Source organism: Pantherophis guttatus, chromosome 2 (genome assembly GCF_059756535.1).
Source record: "Pantherophis guttatus breed Tessera chromosome 2, ASM5975653v1, whole genome shotgun sequence".
NCBI lineage: Eukaryota > Metazoa > Chordata > Lepidosauria > Squamata > Colubridae > Pantherophis > Pantherophis guttatus.
The window spans coordinates 87,412,151-87,430,230 of record NC_142064.1 but is presented as its reverse complement, the minus strand read 5'-3'; the positions used below and the strand labels follow the sequence as shown (position 1 = coordinate 87,430,230).

General features: G+C 41.1%; 1 protein-coding gene across 3 annotated transcripts in view; it reads right to left on the bottom strand.

Moving 5' to 3' along the window:
• Positions 1 to 13,131: 13,131 nt before the first annotated feature.
• Positions 13,132 to 18,080, bottom strand: part of KIAA1958 (KIAA1958 ortholog) — a 96,876-nt gene continuing 91,927 nt past the window's right edge. For all 3 annotated transcript variants that reach the window (XM_087886358.1, XM_087886359.1, XM_034410604.3), the window contains one exon: positions 13,132 to 16,687. In XM_087886358.1, the coding sequence (XP_087742484.1) occupies positions 15,881 to 16,687 (807 nt within the window). In that variant the 3' untranslated portion in view covers positions 13,132 to 15,880. The remainder of the gene's footprint in view (positions 16,688 to 18,080) is intronic.

Sequence of the window (18,080 nt, the reverse complement as noted above, 5' to 3'; positions counted from 1 at the left end):
AGAATAATAATAATAATAATAATAATAATAATAATAATAATACAGGCTTAGTAAGTTATTTGATAGTGTTGTGGGAATTAGTTGTTAAGCAGAGTGATGGCATTCAGGAAAAAACTGTCCTTGTGTCTAGTTGTTCTGGTGTGCAGTGCCTTATAGCATCGTTTTGAGGGTAGAAGTTGAAACAATTTATGTCCAGGATGCGAGGGGTCTGTAAATATTTTCACAGCCCTCTTTTTGACTCGTGCACTATACAGTACAGGTCCTCAATGGAAGGCAGGTTGGTAGCAATTATTTTTTCTGCAGTTCTAATTATCCGTTGAAGTCTGTGTTTGTCTTGTTTGGTTGCAAAGCCAAACCAGACAGTTATGGAGATGCAGATGACAGATGACAGTTTGGAGCGGAACATCTATCGGGGCGACTTTATTGCTCTGCGCTGAGCACTGTGCTTGGTTGAGGAGATGCATAGTGAAACCAAGTCCCATGAAGAACAATTAAACATTAAAGAATCTGAACAAATTCAGCCTAAAGAAGGGAGTTCTATGGAGAGATATGATAACAATCTTCAAATATCAAGTTTTGTCACAAAGAAAGGGGAGCAGACTGATTCTCTTTTGCCCCAGAGAGTAAGACAAGAGCCAACAAGTTAAAAATACAAGTCAGTTCTTAAGAATAAGGCAAGTCACTGGAGGAGCTTTCTGACTATGAGCTATCAGCCAGGGGAACAGGAGGACCTTCAGAGTGGCAAGTTCTCATTTATTAGAAGTATTTAAATGAAGGCTGGATGGTCATCTCTCAGAAATGCTGTGGTAGATTCTGCACTGAGCAGGCACTTGGTGCAGAGGCTTCAAATAGATCACTGATAGTAAAGGTTTTGGGCTTGGCATGTCAAAAATTCAGAAAATGCCTTCCTTAACTCTTCTGGCATCTCCCCCTCTCTCCCCCTTCTCCCGTTCCCTCCCTCCCTGCCCCCCCATCACACACACATACACCAGACAAAAGAGAAGCAATCCGTATCAAAGAATGATAATTTATTATTTAATAAATAAGTACTTATATAATTGTGAATATTTTTCGTAATGTCTAGCCAAGGCAGCTCCAGGTTGCATGAAGCCTGGAAAATTCAGAAAATGCTCTTGCAAGGCCTTGCAATCTCTGAAAAAAAGGGAGGAAGTACCCCCCATTCTCGCAAGAGCCAGACACTGTGTAAGAGCAGGGCCCTCTCTCGTGTCTACCAGAGGGTCTGTATCAGGGGTGGGTTCTACTTACCTTTACTACTGGTTTGCAATGGAGCTGTGCGCGCACAAGAGCGAAGCAAAGCGAGTGCTCATCTGCGCATGCGCAGAAGCGTTTTGATGACATCATGGTCAGTGGGCGGAGCCTCCCGCCGGTTTGACTACCGGTTCTATAGAACCGGTGCAAACCGGGAGCAACCCACCACTGGTATGTATGCTTGGCATGTCACTGAAAATTGACATGGCATGTGACATATGTGTCATTGGTTTGCCAACACTGGACCAGATTAACTCTAAGGTCATTTCCAACACTACTTTTCTATACAGTTCCTCCAGGCTTCTTTTATCAGTTTTTGTAGCCTACCTATCTTAAAACTAAAAACTTTGCTCTTAGCAATGAAGTAATTTATTTACATTCGAATCTTCTGAGAAAATTTTCTTGGCATAAGTACCAGCCTAAGGAAAAAAAATGCTTTTAAAATACTCCTATAAACAATTGAAAAAATGCAGTCTTTTGTGGTGACAAAAGGTACAGTTGATCTTACTGGGTTCATTTTTCAGATGTTTACTGCATACATTTTATTTGAATGTATTCATGCCCCATTAAAAGGAAGGTGTCTACATCGCTTACCAAAAAAAATCATTACAATATTTTAATTTACAATGTAGAATTTGCTTAAGGCAAACAGTGCAATGCATAACAAAACAGAGCACACCATAGCATCAGATGAATATATAGAGCCTAAAAGCAAACATTTAAAGCGCTGCTCAAGAGAGCAATTATCCCGATGCCATGTTCTCTGGCAAAATTGTGCCATTAGTGGACTGTGGCTATCTGAAAGGTCATTAGCTATTTCACTCAGTTTCATTCAACAAGCACCTTATGCAAAAGGTAGGAAGATACATATAGGAGAAGATGGACTTTCTGCTACACTCTTCCCAACTCATTTCAGTTTTAGAGATTAATATCAGCATTTGAAATGGGCCCATCAGCCTCGGAACCATACAGGTACTCCTTGACTTACAACATAATTGAGCCTGCCCGTTATGTTAGTAAGATATAATGGTCATATCATGGGATGGTCACAATATCAACCTGATTTTACTTTGCTTTTTTAATCTATCTTTCTTTCTTTCTTTCTTTCTTTCTTTCTTTCTTTCTCTTTCTTTCTTTCTTTCTTCTTTCTTTCTTTCTTTCTTTCTTTCTCTTTCTTTCTTTTTTTGCAGACATAAGGTGGCAACTGACACACAGCATCACAAGGCAGGTGCGACTTCAGTTTTTGTAGGCATTTGAGCTTTCATGTTAGAAAAAAAAGTGAGTCTCTCAAGTGTCTAGAGAATTCTTATGGTTGTTACCAAGATGACAGTGTGTTCTGTGCAAGCTTTGATATATTGCTGAATTTTAGCAATTTTCCTATGCATTTCTTCCTGTTAGCTGCCCACTTCTACCACGCCACTGCTGGCAATTTTGGCAGCCAGAAGATGCTTCTGTGTATGAGCAGCACATGTGCAGAAGCTCTTTTGTCTTAACTGCAACTGAAGGTCAAACCTCTGAAGCATTGTGAAGCACTTCACAAGCATAAATCCCATGCTTGGTTGCCTCACGGAAGAGAAATGTTTTGCCTCTGTGTCATACATCCTTTGCTGAAGCAAATCCAGACATCTTGCAGAGCCATTGTAGAAATATTTCAGAATTAGACTATTTTGGTACAATACACTGAGGTCTAAAGTACAGTTTTTTCAACACCACAGAAATGTTACTGCTCCAGATTAATTTATTCATTTTAAAATTGTTTTCGAACGCGGTTCTTTGATTTCTTCTTCGTCCTTTTCACTGATGCTGTTTTCCTTCTTTTGATCTATTTGCTGTCATATTGGTTTCAGGCAGTCAAAGTTAATATACTCCTGGGTTTGCATAATACACACTGCTTAGTGTAAATTGTGCGATCTTCCTGTTTGACAGCTTGCCTGCTTTCAGAATCCCTCAAATGACAGCTCCTGTAAATAATTATTAACAGTGAATTACAAACTGCATCCTGCCGCCCTATCATAAATATGTCAGCTTTCAAAACAGGGAAAAAGCTTTTACAAGGAATGGAGCCTGCATTTTGATTCACTGCCGGCTCTCACCTAGCTGGGATATAATTCATTATTTACTAGCTAACACTATCTTTTTGAACTATCCAAGAACTGTTTTGATGCAGAAATGTAATGTTGTCCCTTTGAAGTCTTGCCTATCCCCTCAACAGGTAGCAACATTTCACCAGTTCAATTAATCTCCGAAGCTAAGCAGGGTCAGCCATAGTTAGTAATGGGATGGGGGACTGGTAGGGAATACTGGAGTTGTGGGTTAAATTGTTGAAGTGGAAAAAAAAAACACCCTGGAAGAAGGCAATGGTAAGCCACATCTGTAACAGTGTGAAAATATGTGGGTGGGTGCAGCAGATGTGGTATTCAGCAGGTTCTGACCAGTTCTGGAGAACTGGTAGCGGAAATTTTGAGTAGTTCAGAGAACTGGTAAATATCACCTCTGACTGGCCCTGTCCCTATCTATTCTCTGTCTCCCAGCTGATTGGCAGGAAATGGGGATTTTGCAGTAACCTTTTGCAGTAACCTTCCCCTGGAGTGGGGTGGGAATGGAGATTTTACACTATCCTTCCCCTGTCATGCCCACCAAGCATGCCACGCCCACCAAGCATGCCACGCCCGCCAAGCACGCCCACATAGCTGACAGTAAAAACAATTGAATCCCACCACTGGGGTGCAGCCACCAGGAACTGAGATTGACTTGAGAGTATTTTAGTTAAGAAAAGGCAGGAAAGTAACCTTTCTCAATCTGTTGCTCTGCAGGTGTGTTGACAAACAACTTTGATCATTGAGAGTTGAAGGTTCATTGTCTGAGCTTGTGGGTTGGTTTCCGGACATTTCATTACCAGGCTCAGTAACATCTTCAGCAGAGTTTAGGGGATGCCAGTGTCAGTGTTCTTCTGTTTTATATGGGCTTCAGGTGTGGGTGTGTCTAGGGAGGGTCTTGTGATGGGTCTTGTGATGGATCAGATGTGAGTCATCAGTGAGAGTCTTGTGAGGGTCTTGTGATAGGGAGATTACATGAGGTCAGGGCCATTGGGAGGTGAACTGCTGGTGGGGGTGGGGGTTCTATGGGTTGATTGAGGGTCGGTGATGTCTGTGGTTGGCTGTGTGATTGATTTGGATTCTAAGGGGTTCTTAGGCTGGTTGTAGATCAATGGGTCTGTTGATGGAATTGCTTATGGAGTGCCAGGCTTTGATGAACTCACAAGCGTGGTGGGTGGAGACCCTCCAAGACCCTCCCTTGACACACCCATACCTTAGCCCAGTGATGGCTAACCTTTTTGCCATTGTGTGCCAAAAGCAGGGGGGAGCATGGGGGAGTCGAGCATGCACGTGCCCACACCCATAATTCAATGCGCCCCACCCCCGTGCATGCACACACGCGACCCCTCTGTGCGACCCCGCTTTTGGCACTTGATGGTCCGGTGGGCCTGGTAGGCCCATTTTTTGCCCTCCCCAGGCTCCAGAGGCTTTCTAGGAGACTGGGGAGGGCAAAAACAGCCTTCCCCACTTCCCCGGAGGCCCTCTGGAGGCCAGAAACGGCCTGTTTCCCAACTTCCAGAAAGGCCCAAAAGTCAGCTGGCCAGCGCATGATGCGGGTTGGAGCTGAGCTAGGGCAATGCTCGCTAGCCTGGTAATGAAACATTCAGAAACCAACCCACAAACGTGGAGAACAAACCTTCATCCTCATCCTACCCCCGAGCTACAGATATTCTCCACTATTGCAAACTCTGAACATTCCCAGGGAATGTATAGAAAGTATTTTAAAAATGATAGAATACCAAGGACCCCTCAGTATAAAAACCATTTTTGTCCGTTCCCTTAACTGCAACAGTTCCTGGAATAATAAAAATCCTCTTACATTCACTCCACAATAGAAGAATAAAAGTATTTTCTGCCTCCCAGTGTTTTTAGTAAATGATCTGGCCATTTAATTTGTCTGAGGATAAAGTAGCCCAGCCATCAAAATGCCATTATTTCCTATACACATCTTTCTTTTGAAAACTATGGTGATGTGAAATTTGTGGCACTTAAGTGTTTGTTGCAACAGGTGAAATACTTATATGTTACCCTCTTCTATGTATATATGTTTATATACAGGGCTGTAGTATTTCCTTTGTGCTCAGAGACTGGAAGGTAGAGTGAGACATAACTAACCAGGAAACTGGAAGATCAACAATGCTGCTCAAGTTATTTTTTGGAATCTATCAGAATATTTTTCATTCAGGCAGATGGAAATAAGACAAAGTAACTGTTTTGAGAACAGGGAAATGATCTACCGCAAGCCCCCAGGAATAGAATTTCTCTTTCTAGGAAAAACATAGGCCTATTGCAAAAAAGATTGTTACGTGTTCTTGGAAAAAGTCCTGGTCACCAAATGCATGATAAAAGGCTGCCGTTGCTCTATCGATGCAATGGAAGAACTTGTCTAGCTATGCCCAACGCACAGGGATCACACAAGGTCAGGGAGATGTGGCTGGAAAGAGAGAGGGAAATGCAAGAGATGATGGACAGGTTAAAAACCATCAAAAGCTGCAATTGATCCAGAATGCAACAGTGCATGGGATTATAGGCACACCTCAGTACTGATAGCCAAATCTGACCCTCGGTTCTGCCTTGGTTTACCTTTTTAAAAAAGCAACTGAGTCAGAAGATCATTTAAAAGCAATTTATTAGAGTGCTCTGATAAAGTGGGATCTCCCTATGAAAAGGCACATCTTACATTCCCTTTTTTCCATTCCCCACCAGTCCATCAGACCTGGAGAAGCTTCTTGGGTGAGAAGCGAAACATCTTCAAAGAAAAACCAGAAAGTCCAGTTGCCTCCTAATAAAGGCACCTTTGCGACAACCATGAGCTGGATGACTGAGAATCTCCATAGACATTCCCTTTTATAGTTAAGACATCAAAGAAAATGCAAGAGAAAAGGTGATTGGACAGGACATTCCCCTTTGCATAGGCAATCAGTTACATGGAGTCTAATATGTTACATATTTGCATCCCATATTACCTCACGTGTTCATTAAAATGAAATGTGGCGACAGAAGGGGCATAAATTTTAGGAGGTTAATAAGGAAAATGTTGTCTGGAATTCAGGAGACAAAACAAGATGCCAATTAGCACTAGCGAGCTCTCTCTCTTACCAGGAGATATTGTCCAGAAAAGATATCAATCAGTTCATACAGCAATAGGATAAAAAGTTTTCCTACATTCCAGTCTATGATGATTTGATAAACAGTTATCACTATTTTAAAAGAGAGAAAAATAAGTCTAATTAAAATACAAAGTTAACTATGTTAGTTAACAATATTACAAATAGTAATAGCGCTTAGACTTACCCTGTTTCCCCCAAAATAAGACATCCCCTGATAATAAGCCCAATCAGGCTTTTGAATGCATGGCAAAAAGGCCAAGCGTTTATTTCAGGGTTCAAAAAAATATAAGACAGGGTCTTATTTTTGGGAAAACACGGTATATACTGTTTCATAGTGTTTTACAGCCCTCTCTAAGCAGTTTACAGTTAGCATATTGCCCCAACAATCTGGGTCCTCATTTTAACTGACCTCAGAAGGATGGAAGGCTGAGTCAACCTTGAACCGGTGACAATCAAACTGCTGGCAGTTGGCAAAATTAGCCTGCAATAATGCATTTTAACCACTGTGCTCGAATCCATGCCATGTGCCCCTCCGTACAAATCAGTGGTGGGGTTCAAATTTTTTTACTACCAGTTCTGTGGGCGTGGCTTGGTAGATGTGGCATGGCTTGGTAGGCATGGCTTGGTGGGTGTGGTAGGGGAAGGATACTGTAAAATCCCCATTCCTTCCCCACTCCAGGGGAAAGTTACTGCAAAATCCCCATTTCTTCCCGATCAGCTGGGATTCGGGAGGCAGAGAATAGATGGCGCCAGTGGAATCAGAGGTGGTATTTATCGGTTCTCCGAACAACTCAAAATTTCCGCTACTGGTTCTCCAGAACTGGTCAGAACCTGCTGAATATCACCTCTGGTACAAATCTGTTAGAGTGGCCATTCTATAGGCCCTTTCTCCAAATAATGTCATCTGCTGGAGCCCAGGAGGCATGCATTCTCTGTCACACCATCTGTCCTATGGAACATAATTCCCTGAGGTGGTTTCAGTGTCCAGATCCTACTGGCCTATCACACAGCCTTGAATACCAGATTCGTTTTCCTAGCACTGGGATAGAATATCAAATGAACCTCTTGATTGGATTATAGAGTTTGGCTTAGAGTTATCCTTTTATTTAATTATTCTGGTTCTGGTTCTAAATGTTCAATGTGCTTTCTTTTTAATACTTACTTTCTGTTTCTAGTTAGTTGAAAGCTGCCCCAAACTGCTTTTTGAGGAAGGAGGGAAGGGAGGGAGGGAGGGAGGGGGGAGGAGAGGAGAGAGGGAAGAGATCTTAAGAATGGTTTTTGCCTATTTTTACCTATAGAGCCCAAATAAGGCCCTACTAGGTTCAGATCAATCAGGTGGTTAGTGACTGATTTTAAAGGTCACAGAAACAAATTACACTGGGGGAATATTTCATAGCTTTCAGTAAAATTTTAAACACAGCAATATTTTTTATGTGTCATGGTCTCTGGCATTTTCAGATATGGAGTAATTTATAGCCAGACTGGATTGATGTCCTTTGGAAAATATGACTTAGGTCAAAAGAATGATTCCCTCCTCCAAAACGTGAGAGGGGCAAAAAGATATTGAATTCCAGCTGAAAAAAATCTGGCATACAATTGAATCCATATGTTTCCCACTAGCAATAATGCATTTTCAACTAATCTAATTGTAGATGATACAATGACTTCCTTTGAGAGCCAGAATAAAAATCCACACATTTTCTTATAAATTGCAGCCTACAGACTACACTAAACTTTTGCAAGCATGCTTCCAGTTGCAAAGTAGGATTTTCAGTTCCCCTTTCTCTTCAAAAATATGGCTTCCCCAACTTTCTATGCAGGGAGGATAGGAAATTTGTTCTACTGAGCATGAATAAGCAGTCTTTTCAGACTTCAGGGCTGGCTCAGTTGTCTGGACAGAGTTCAGAAGTATAACACATGTAGATGGACGTCTTCCCGCAGTCTGGACTCACCCATGCTACTCAAACATTAATTTAACTTCAATTTAATTAGTTTGCTGTATCTCCTGTTATCTGTAGTTTGATGTATCAACCAATTGTATTTATTCAGCAATTCATGATTATGCAAATTGTGGGGTAGTGTGGATAAATTTAGTTGCTTATATGTGTGAACCAAACACGATTACTCATGCGAGATTTCCACTGAGACTCCGTCCCGTGAGGCAATCAGGAATCAGCACACAAGGCCCTCAAGAAAGAGGTTTCTACAAGGCCACCCAAAGCTGTTGCCATTTAAAATGAGCAACACGTAGATGGATCGATAGGATGTCTCCTTACAAGAAAGATTCTTAGTCATCTGAACTACCGAGTAAGAAAATGAAATTTTGTACCCTTTCCAATTCTCCTTGCTGAATAGCTGATCCATGAGTTTCCAAAGTTTTTATGGGCTGTGTATCCATATTATCAGTTGTGGAACCAAACTAAATAATTACAAAAATTACAGGGTTCTTAGGATGAGATGCCCACTGAAAGACTGATTTCACATGTATCTCATCCTCAGCTGAAAAGAGGAAGGTTATGGTTTTGAGATGTTAATCTGGCCCTTGTTCCTTTTTTGCTTGCCGCTAGCTTAAAATCTCATGTCCGGAAAGTTTTGTCAAATATAATTGATTAGTGTGATATCTTGCTGTGATTTTTACATAAATTTGCACAGGTAATTCGAGTACAAGAGTAAACAAGAGTAAAGAGGTTAAAATAAGCAAAATTCACTGGCAGTCAAAAAGCCTTTTGGTAGGCAAAACAGGAATAAGAAACAAAAGATACGATAGGACAGAACAGGACATGATAGGATAGGATAGGATTCTTTATTGGCCAAGTGTGATTGGACACACAGTCTTGTCTCCTGTGCATAAGCTGTCAGTGTACATACAAGCAACAAAGTGAGAGACTTTTAGTTTTTTTTAAAAAATGAAATATTTTTCCTATCTTTTACTTGTTAAATAGCTTGAGGGTCTTTTTGATTATATTTAAAATTGAATAAATTCTACTGAGATTATGCACACATCATTTCAAGTGTATGTGTGTGTGTGTGTGTGAGTGAGGAGTGAGTGTGAGTGAGAGAGAGAGAGAGAGAGAGAGAGAGAGAGAGGGAGAGAGAGAGAGAGAGAGAAAGTGTCATGAGAGATTGCGGATCTCTTTTATCAGTCCACACGATACACAATCACTACTCAGAAGAAATAATGCTATGTATAAATCATGATGAGTAACAGAGTGGTTCAAAATTAAACAACTCTAGGACTTGGTTCCAAAATTTCTTGCCTGCCAGAAGAGGAGTGTATTTGCTCAGCGGAATTTTTTTTTAAACTTTTTTTTTCCTTTTAGAACATCTGAATTCCACGCACGTTGCAGTTATATAAACCCTTATCTATTTCAAAAGCACACTGGCCACAAGCAGTTTTGAAGAAGGACTGGTGTCAAGATTTAAAGGGACTGCAGCATATTCAGCTTTAGAAAAAGGTCACCCCAAGTAGGGGTGTTCCCCACCCCTTCGTTTCTCCTATCTCCCGACCCACAGAAAAGTCCTTCGTTTCCGTATGCCGGGTCCATTCAGATCCTTCCCAAGTCAGCAACTGCCATCTTTTCTGAACTGGATCAAGGCACGAAGGAGGCGATGAGGTAAGACACTGAGCTTGTCGATCAGAAAGGTTGGCAGTTCGGTGGTTCGAATCCCTAGTACAGGTCTCCTGCGTGAGTAGGGGGTTGGACTAGATGACCTCCAAGGTCCCTTCCAACTCTGTTACTGTTAAACCTCCTGCTGCAAACGATAATGGGACAGACAAAGTCGGCTTTGGCAGATGTCATCAGGATGTAGAGGAGTGTGCAGTCAAACTATGCGACTGCCCAGGGAATTGGTGGCTCCAGCAGATCAGCTGACATCCAACTATGTTGTCCAGGCTTTGCTGCCCAGGCCAGATTCTTCTCTCCTGCCTCTTAGGCTAGAGGAATAATTGAAAAGCAGAAGCTCTGAGTCCCTTGCCTTTGGTTGTGAACGCAGTATTATGAAATTAATTTTAATTAATTTTCACTTTATAAATATATGACATTGGGAATTAATAAGATGTGGATTATTGCATGTTGCACCCTGATGAATGGTGATAATACACAGATGAACCGCAGATATCCAGGGGGGAAATTTTTGGATGATAGGAATTAATGACTAGGAAAAAGACTAGAATGGATATGATGGTGACAGCTTGCTAAATTTATTTTATTTATTTTATTGGTTCGATTTATATGCCGCCCTTCTCCGGAGATGCAGGGTGGCTTACAATGTGTTAAGCAATAGCCTTCATACTTTTGTATATACCTGCTTAGTAGGGCTTTCGGCCCCCCCAAGCGGTGTTCTTTTTTTTTTTAATACAAAGTCAGCTTATTGCCTCCACAATCTGGGTCCCCATTTTACCTACCTCGGAAGGATGGAAGGCTGAGTCAACCTTGAGCCTGGTGAGATTTGAACTTGCAGTAATTGCAGGCAGCTGGCAGCTAAGTGCTACTTAACAGCACTTTAGTCCGCTGCACCACCAAGGCTCCAAATTGGTCCGCTGCACCAATTTGGGAAAGAAGAATATCCTCTGCGCATTTTGTTATAGAGAAGTAAAATGTTGGTATCCCCCACTGTCCTGTTTCTGTCCAAGGCACTATTTAAAGTACCGGGTTGAAAGAATTAGCTGGTGTCATCACCATTGCCTGGGGGATGCTCAGGGAGCTCCTTTCATATCCCTGTCAAAGAGCTGGAGAGAATGACGGGAGCTCACCCTGCCACGCAGTAGCACTTGGGTCTCGAACGCAGGCTTGCTAACTTCCAACCCAGAGTTCTAACCATGTGAGCCCCTGCACTCCTAAGTATTGCTATGTCAGGAGTAACATAAAAAGTAAACTGAGTGCAACAGGGATGGGGCACTCAAGAAATGTATGTAGTAGAACAGAAAACATAAAATAAAGAGAACATGGATGTTTAATCAATGCAGATTAAATACAAAAGTCACTGACCAGTACAGCTAAAAAAAGCATGAAGAAAGAACGAGAGGGAAGAGTGATGAATTGGAAGAATGGGAAAGTCATACTTGGACGGAATTGGTGAGATCCTCAAAAAAGAGATGGGTATCGTAGGCGTAGCCGCTTTCTTTGCCAGACTATGTATGTAGGGTTTACAGATAGTCCTCAACATATGACCACAATTGATACTGGAAATTTTGTTACTAAGTGATTCATTTGTTAAGTGAGTTGTGCCTGATTTTACAAACTAGTTTGCTACAGCTGTTAAGCAAACCTCCATGCTCTCTACATTGGGCTCCCCTTGAGGAGCACCCGGAGGCTCCAACTGGTGCAGAATGTGGCCGCGCGGGGGATTATGGGAGCCAGGGGGCACTCCCATGTGACACCTCTCCTGCGTGAGCTGCATTGGCTTCCAGTTGTCTTCCGGGTACGCTTCAAGGTGTTGGTTACCATCTTTAAAGCGCTCCATGGCATAGGACCTGGGTATTTGCAGGACTGCCTTCTGCCGCCGATAGCCTCCCACCGACCAGTACGCACCCACAGAGAGGGACTCCTCAGGGTGCCGTCAGCCAGGCAATGTCGACTGGCGACCCCTAGGGGGAGGGCCTTCTCTGTGGCAGCTCCTGCCCTCTGGAACGATTTGCCCCCGGAGATACGAAGGATATCGGATCTCCGGGTCTTTCGCTGTGCCCTGAAAACTTTTCTTTTCCATCAAGCAGGGCTGGCGTGAAACCCCCCCTTTTTTTAAAGTCTTTTTAGTTTTTTAGTTTTAAATTGTCATGGGGTTTTAAATTGAACTGTTTTAAATTGGGCCAGTTATATAATTCTTTTAACAATTTTAAATTTTGTATCTGCATGTGTTTTAGCTCTGGCTGTGCACCGCCCTGAGTCCACTAGGAGAAGGGCAGTATACAAATTGAAATAAATAAATAAATAAAATAAATAAATAATTGTTGGGAAAGTCCAGCTTTCTTGTTGATTTGCTTGTCAAAAGTCCCCTGGGAAGGTCGTAAATGTGATCACATGACCCTGGGTCGCAGCATCTTTCATAAATGCATGTCGGTTGCCAAACACCTCAATTCTGATCATGTGACCGCAAGGATGCTGCAAGTGTGATAAGTGCAAGGCCCAGTTGTAAGTCACTTTTTCCAGCACAATTGTAACTTTGAACAGTCATTAAACAAATGGTCATAAGTTGAGGGCTACAAATATTGCAATGACGCATAGTAGACAAGCAGGAAAATATTCTGAATATGGAAAAAGAGTCTCTGAAGGAGAAAGTTGAGATGTCCTTGCTCTAGTTTCATATAAGCATAAACTGATTAGCCCACATTAACTCAACTGCAATGTATAGCAAATTCATTTTCAAGACTTGTGTTCCATGTGCTAGATTTGAAGAATCAATATTTAAAGTGTTAGACTTTATTTTTTTAAAAAAATCTATCCTAATTTCTTGAAACTTAGTGAACTAAAAATAGCTGATCAATTCTTGCTTATTTTGATAATTCAAGTAATTATCTCTAGTAGCAATTACAGCTCTTGAATGTGTTAGAAACCTATTTGCATTTTACAGTATAAGACTCTGAACAGACAGAAGCATTTATGATTCACAGGAACCCTGCTTTTAAAATGTAGTCTGCAAAAAGAAAAAAGACACTTCTGTTTTAAGAGATAATCACTTTTAATTAAAAAAGTACCACAGTCTGTATTTTGTAGAAAATGTAGTTCTTAGGTTAATGCTTGGTCTATCCGCCACATTATTCTAGCTTCCCAGAATTGCTTCATAAAGTAAAACAATAGAGAAAAAATTTGAACAGGACTATTGCCTATTCCCCACAGAACACTACAAATGAAAGGAGAGCTGGGATTAAGTTGGATCTTCTGTAGGTTGCAAATTAATGAAAGATCATTTACTTAATTAGAAAATATTACATCTCTGCAAACACCTTAAAGCCCTCAACACACTCTGGTCTCATTTAAGCCTAATGTGTATCTGTATCTAGATCTTGATTTATATGGATGTAACTGGTATTAATTCCAGTTTAGATGAATCTGTATTCCAGTTTAGATGAATCTGTAAAGTCATTTTCCAAATATGATGGAAACTCACTGGTTGAAAACTGCTTAACTGTAGGAAGAATGGCAGAGCCTGGGGGAGGAGTCAAAAGAGGAATCAGCCTAGAGTCTCTATAGTCTCACAAGCGGTCTAAATCCAACCCCTCTTGAATTCCATTAACCCTTATCTGAGATCAAAATAATACTAACTCTTAGCTGTTAGTTGACCTGTGCATAGGCATGTGCAACGGATCAGTTTAATTGGAATTTAACATGCAGCCCTGGTCTGACATTAACCTAGTGTCAAAATAGTTTAAAATAGCTGTGTATAATATAAAATCTTCATTAAAGCAATGACTATGAATTCTTAGTATGTTCTTTAATACACGCCTGAATTCTTTTTGCAATCCCTAACAAAACTCTGTCTTCAAAGTGAATTTATAAGTCTAATTCTAGCAAAGACTTCATGTTACTGTATATCGAACAGAGCTAAAAAGACATATTTGTGTGGAAAAGGAAGGGGCAGATAAAGATCTGAGATTATACTTCCAATACTCATGTTCTCCTATCATAAGGTTTTCCATAATTTAACTGCAAGTGTAATTGATACTGATATATCAACGTTTCTGACTATTGAGATTTTGATGCCTTATGACTGGTGGCTAAAGAAGTTCTCAAAAGTATTGATGATCTTAGTTGTTGGAGTGTTTTTACTATATATCAGGGTAGTGATTTACTTATAAATAATATACTTAAGCAAAGGCTTCTCCATTGATGTTAAACAAGGATGTTAAACAATGTTCAACAAACATATTAAAGGAAAAATCAGCAACTGTACTATTTCTAATTGCCAGTTGGATATATAGAATTTCAGCATATAAATGGAAATATCCTCTTTTTTCCACTCTGTACAACTGGTGTTATAGATTCAGACATAAAGAATAGGCGGCTTTGGACCAAGCCAGAAGTGATGTTAATTGAGTAGATGCAATTAATATGGTCATATTTTTCTTAGGTTAAATCACAGTTATGGGCAGGAATTGAACAGAATGAAGGGCATAAGTAGGGAAAGTATATACAAGTAGTCCTTGACTTACGATAGATCACTTAGTGAGCATTTGAAGTTACAACAGATTTCTTCAGGGCCACCTACAACCCAGTTCCGGAGTTCTTATGGCCACTCCCTCCCCACCTCATGTGATCGCATTTCAGGCACTTGGCAACTGGCCCACATTTGCAGCATCCCATGTTCACATGACCACGTTTTACAACATTTTTGCTGAAAACTAGCATTTATTTCTTGTTTTCAGCAAAACTGGCCCATAGTGAAATCATTGGTCCATTTAATTACTTCAGTGGTTGCTTAACAGCCGCTAGAAAAAAATTTGTAGGATCAGGTCAGTCATGTGGGTGACCCATTTTATGATCATCACAACTTATGACTATGATGGACTGGCTCGTAAGTCAAGGACTACCTGTAAGCCCTTATTTCTGTTGTAATCTTCATCCTATTTATATGAAGAGGAAAGTCTTTGCTGTACCCTCTGTATGGGGGGGGTGTCTTCCTATGGTATAGAAAAGGTGGCTCCAGGGTGATCTTTATTTGGATCAAAATGAGGGAAAGGTTCAATTCTCTTCCCCACTGAAGTACTCACAGCAGTGGTGGGTTGCCCCCGATTCAGACCGGTTCTATAGAACCGGTAGTAAAACCGGCGGGAGGCTCTGCCCACTGACTCTGATGTCATCAGAAGCGATCTGCGCATGCAAACCCGTTGCGAACTGGTAGTAAATGTAAGTAGAACCCACCCCTGACTCACAGGGATTAGTCATAACTACCCAGCATGTGGAAATGCTACGCATTATTGTCATGAAACCCATATTTAGCAATAACAATAGCACTTAGGCTTATATACCGCTTCACAGTGCTTTACAGACCTCTCTAAGTGGTTTCCCGAGTCAGCATATTGTCCCCAACAATCTGGGTCCTCATTTTACCGACTTAGAAGGATAGAAGGTTGAGTAAACTTTGAGCAGGTGAGAATCGAACTGCTTGCAGTTGGCAGAATTAGCATGCAATACTGAATTCTAACCAGGGGTGAAATCCAGCAGGTTCTGACATGTTCTGAAGAACCGGTAGTGGAAATTTTGAGTAGTTCAGAGAACCGGCAAATGCCACCTCTGACGGGCCCCAGAGTGGGGAGGGAATAGAGATTTTGCAGTATCCGTCCCCACCACGCCCAAGCCACGCCCACCACACCCTACCATGCCCATAGAACCAGTAGTAAAAAAATTGGATTTCACCACTGGTTCTAACCACTGTGCCACCATGGCTCTTAACCATAATTTAGCTCAACCATCACTGGTAAGAGTGAAGCAAACCAAGCTTGCGGGAGACCTGAGTGAAGGAGAGAAAAGTGAAGTTTTCACACTGATCAAGCTTGATCTTTTTCGCTAGTTTGGGGACAATCCCTCTTAGCGAGCGCAACCCCATCCTCCGTTCTTCATACCAAATATTGTCCACAGCTATGGTGTCCTTCCGAGCAGTCAGGTAGAAAGGAGACCTGGTTTCCATCTGGGACAGGGGACGGTGGATATACATGTACTTGTATAAGAGGCAGTAGGGACACAGCTTCTGCCCTTTGGCATGCTCGTGGTATATCTGGCCATGACACGCTTGACTCAAGCCCATTCCTTTCTCTCGTTTCACATTATCTGTCTGTGCGAAAAAGGGCCGATTCTGTGTATCCTTCAGGAGCTCAATGCCACCATACATTAAGTCAGCATGTTCCTGCAACGTTCTCATATTCAGGTACTGGCTGTTATATTTTACAACAGTGGATAGTAAAGCTAGTGGACTTCCATCCCCCAAGCACCCAATCCTCCACATTTCTTCTTCATCGTAAAGGGAGAAGTAGACGATGTTGCGAGAGCGAGCGCCTGACATCCCAGCCTTGCTTAGCACCCTCAGCTTCTCTTTGAGCTTCTTGGTAGACGAGTTGAAGCTTCCACTTGTGATGGAGAAACCAATGCCAGCGTTCTTCAGTATCCGGTCTAATCCCCGACAGATGGCATGAAGTGATGTGGCCAGAAAATCAGAACCATCTGTTTTCTTCACCGTGACATAGAAATCCTCCAGGAGTTCATTGAGTTTCACCGCTGGAATCTGGGTCATAAGAATTGAGAAGATATAAATTAAATTTCACGGGTTATTTCCTTCCCTATAATTTTGTTTGAGGTACTCATTTTGGATTGGATTGAAACTTCCACAAATATATTATGCTTCTGACAAATGAGCCAGTTACTTGCTTCTCCTTCTCCTCAACTGTGGGGCTAATCTAAGACTGTTCATTGTCTTAAGCAAAGGATACACAATTGAGTCCAAAATTTATATTGCTAATTGAGAAATGGGTTAAGTCAATTTTGCCTCATTTTATGTTCTTACCACATTTGTTAAGTGAATCACTGCAATTGTTAAATTAGTAACATGGTTGTTAAGTGAATCTGGCTTCTCCATTGACTTTGCTGGTCAGACGATTGAAAAGACGATCCCATAACCCTGGCACACTGCAACCGTTATAAATGTGAGTCAGTTGTCAAGCATACGAATGTAAATCACATGACCATGGGAATGCTGCAATGGTCATATGTGTGAAAAACAATCATAAGTCACTTTTTTTCAGGGCTGTTGTAACTTCAAGTGGTCACTAACTGAACTGTTGTAAGTTGAGGATTACCTGTAATGGTATTATCTTTCATTCTGCAATGGTTACAGGAAATGTCTTTCGTTGCCATAATGAAGGATATGCCAGCTATGTCACTCACATAAAATACAAAATCTTATTTGTTGATTCAAGTGGCTAGATTGTTGGGGGCAATATGCTGAGTCTGTAAATCGCTAAGAGAGGGCTGTAAAGCGGTATATAAGTCTAAATGCTTTTGCTATCTTTTTTCCCCTCTAAAAATGGGGCTAGCTGTACTCCTACACTTGCAAGCCTATTACATTTGGATTGGTACATGTTCACTCAAATCTGAACTCAAGATAACATGTCTAGTTCCTACAGAATGCGTTTCCATTTTGTCTGCTTTTGCATTCTCAAACAGCAAAAATATGTGATTTTTAGCAAGCCATTACCAGGCTCTCACACTGATGGGCAGTTTTCAGTTTGATAGGCAACCAAATACTGAGGCACATAGACCTCTACTCCAATTATTATATATTTGATACATAGGATTCTTCTATTTTTCAACCACCATCCCTCTTGTTACCATAGATTTTTCTATATTTATATTGCTTCATGTCTCTTTATTTAAATTACTTTTCTTCTTCCTCTTACACCAAAATTCTCTTGATGTAATACACAACAAATTCAATGTGATTGTTAAAAATAAAATAAAATCATTCATCAACAACAGTGGCCTAAGTCATCTTTATTCTGCATGCCATTTTTTTCTCCAGCACACTAGCTTCTTTGTGGTACCCAGAGCACCAAACAGGCACAAGGTATGCATTAAATTGGCCATTTCTTTAAAATGTAATAATGGCAGGAATTGTGTGA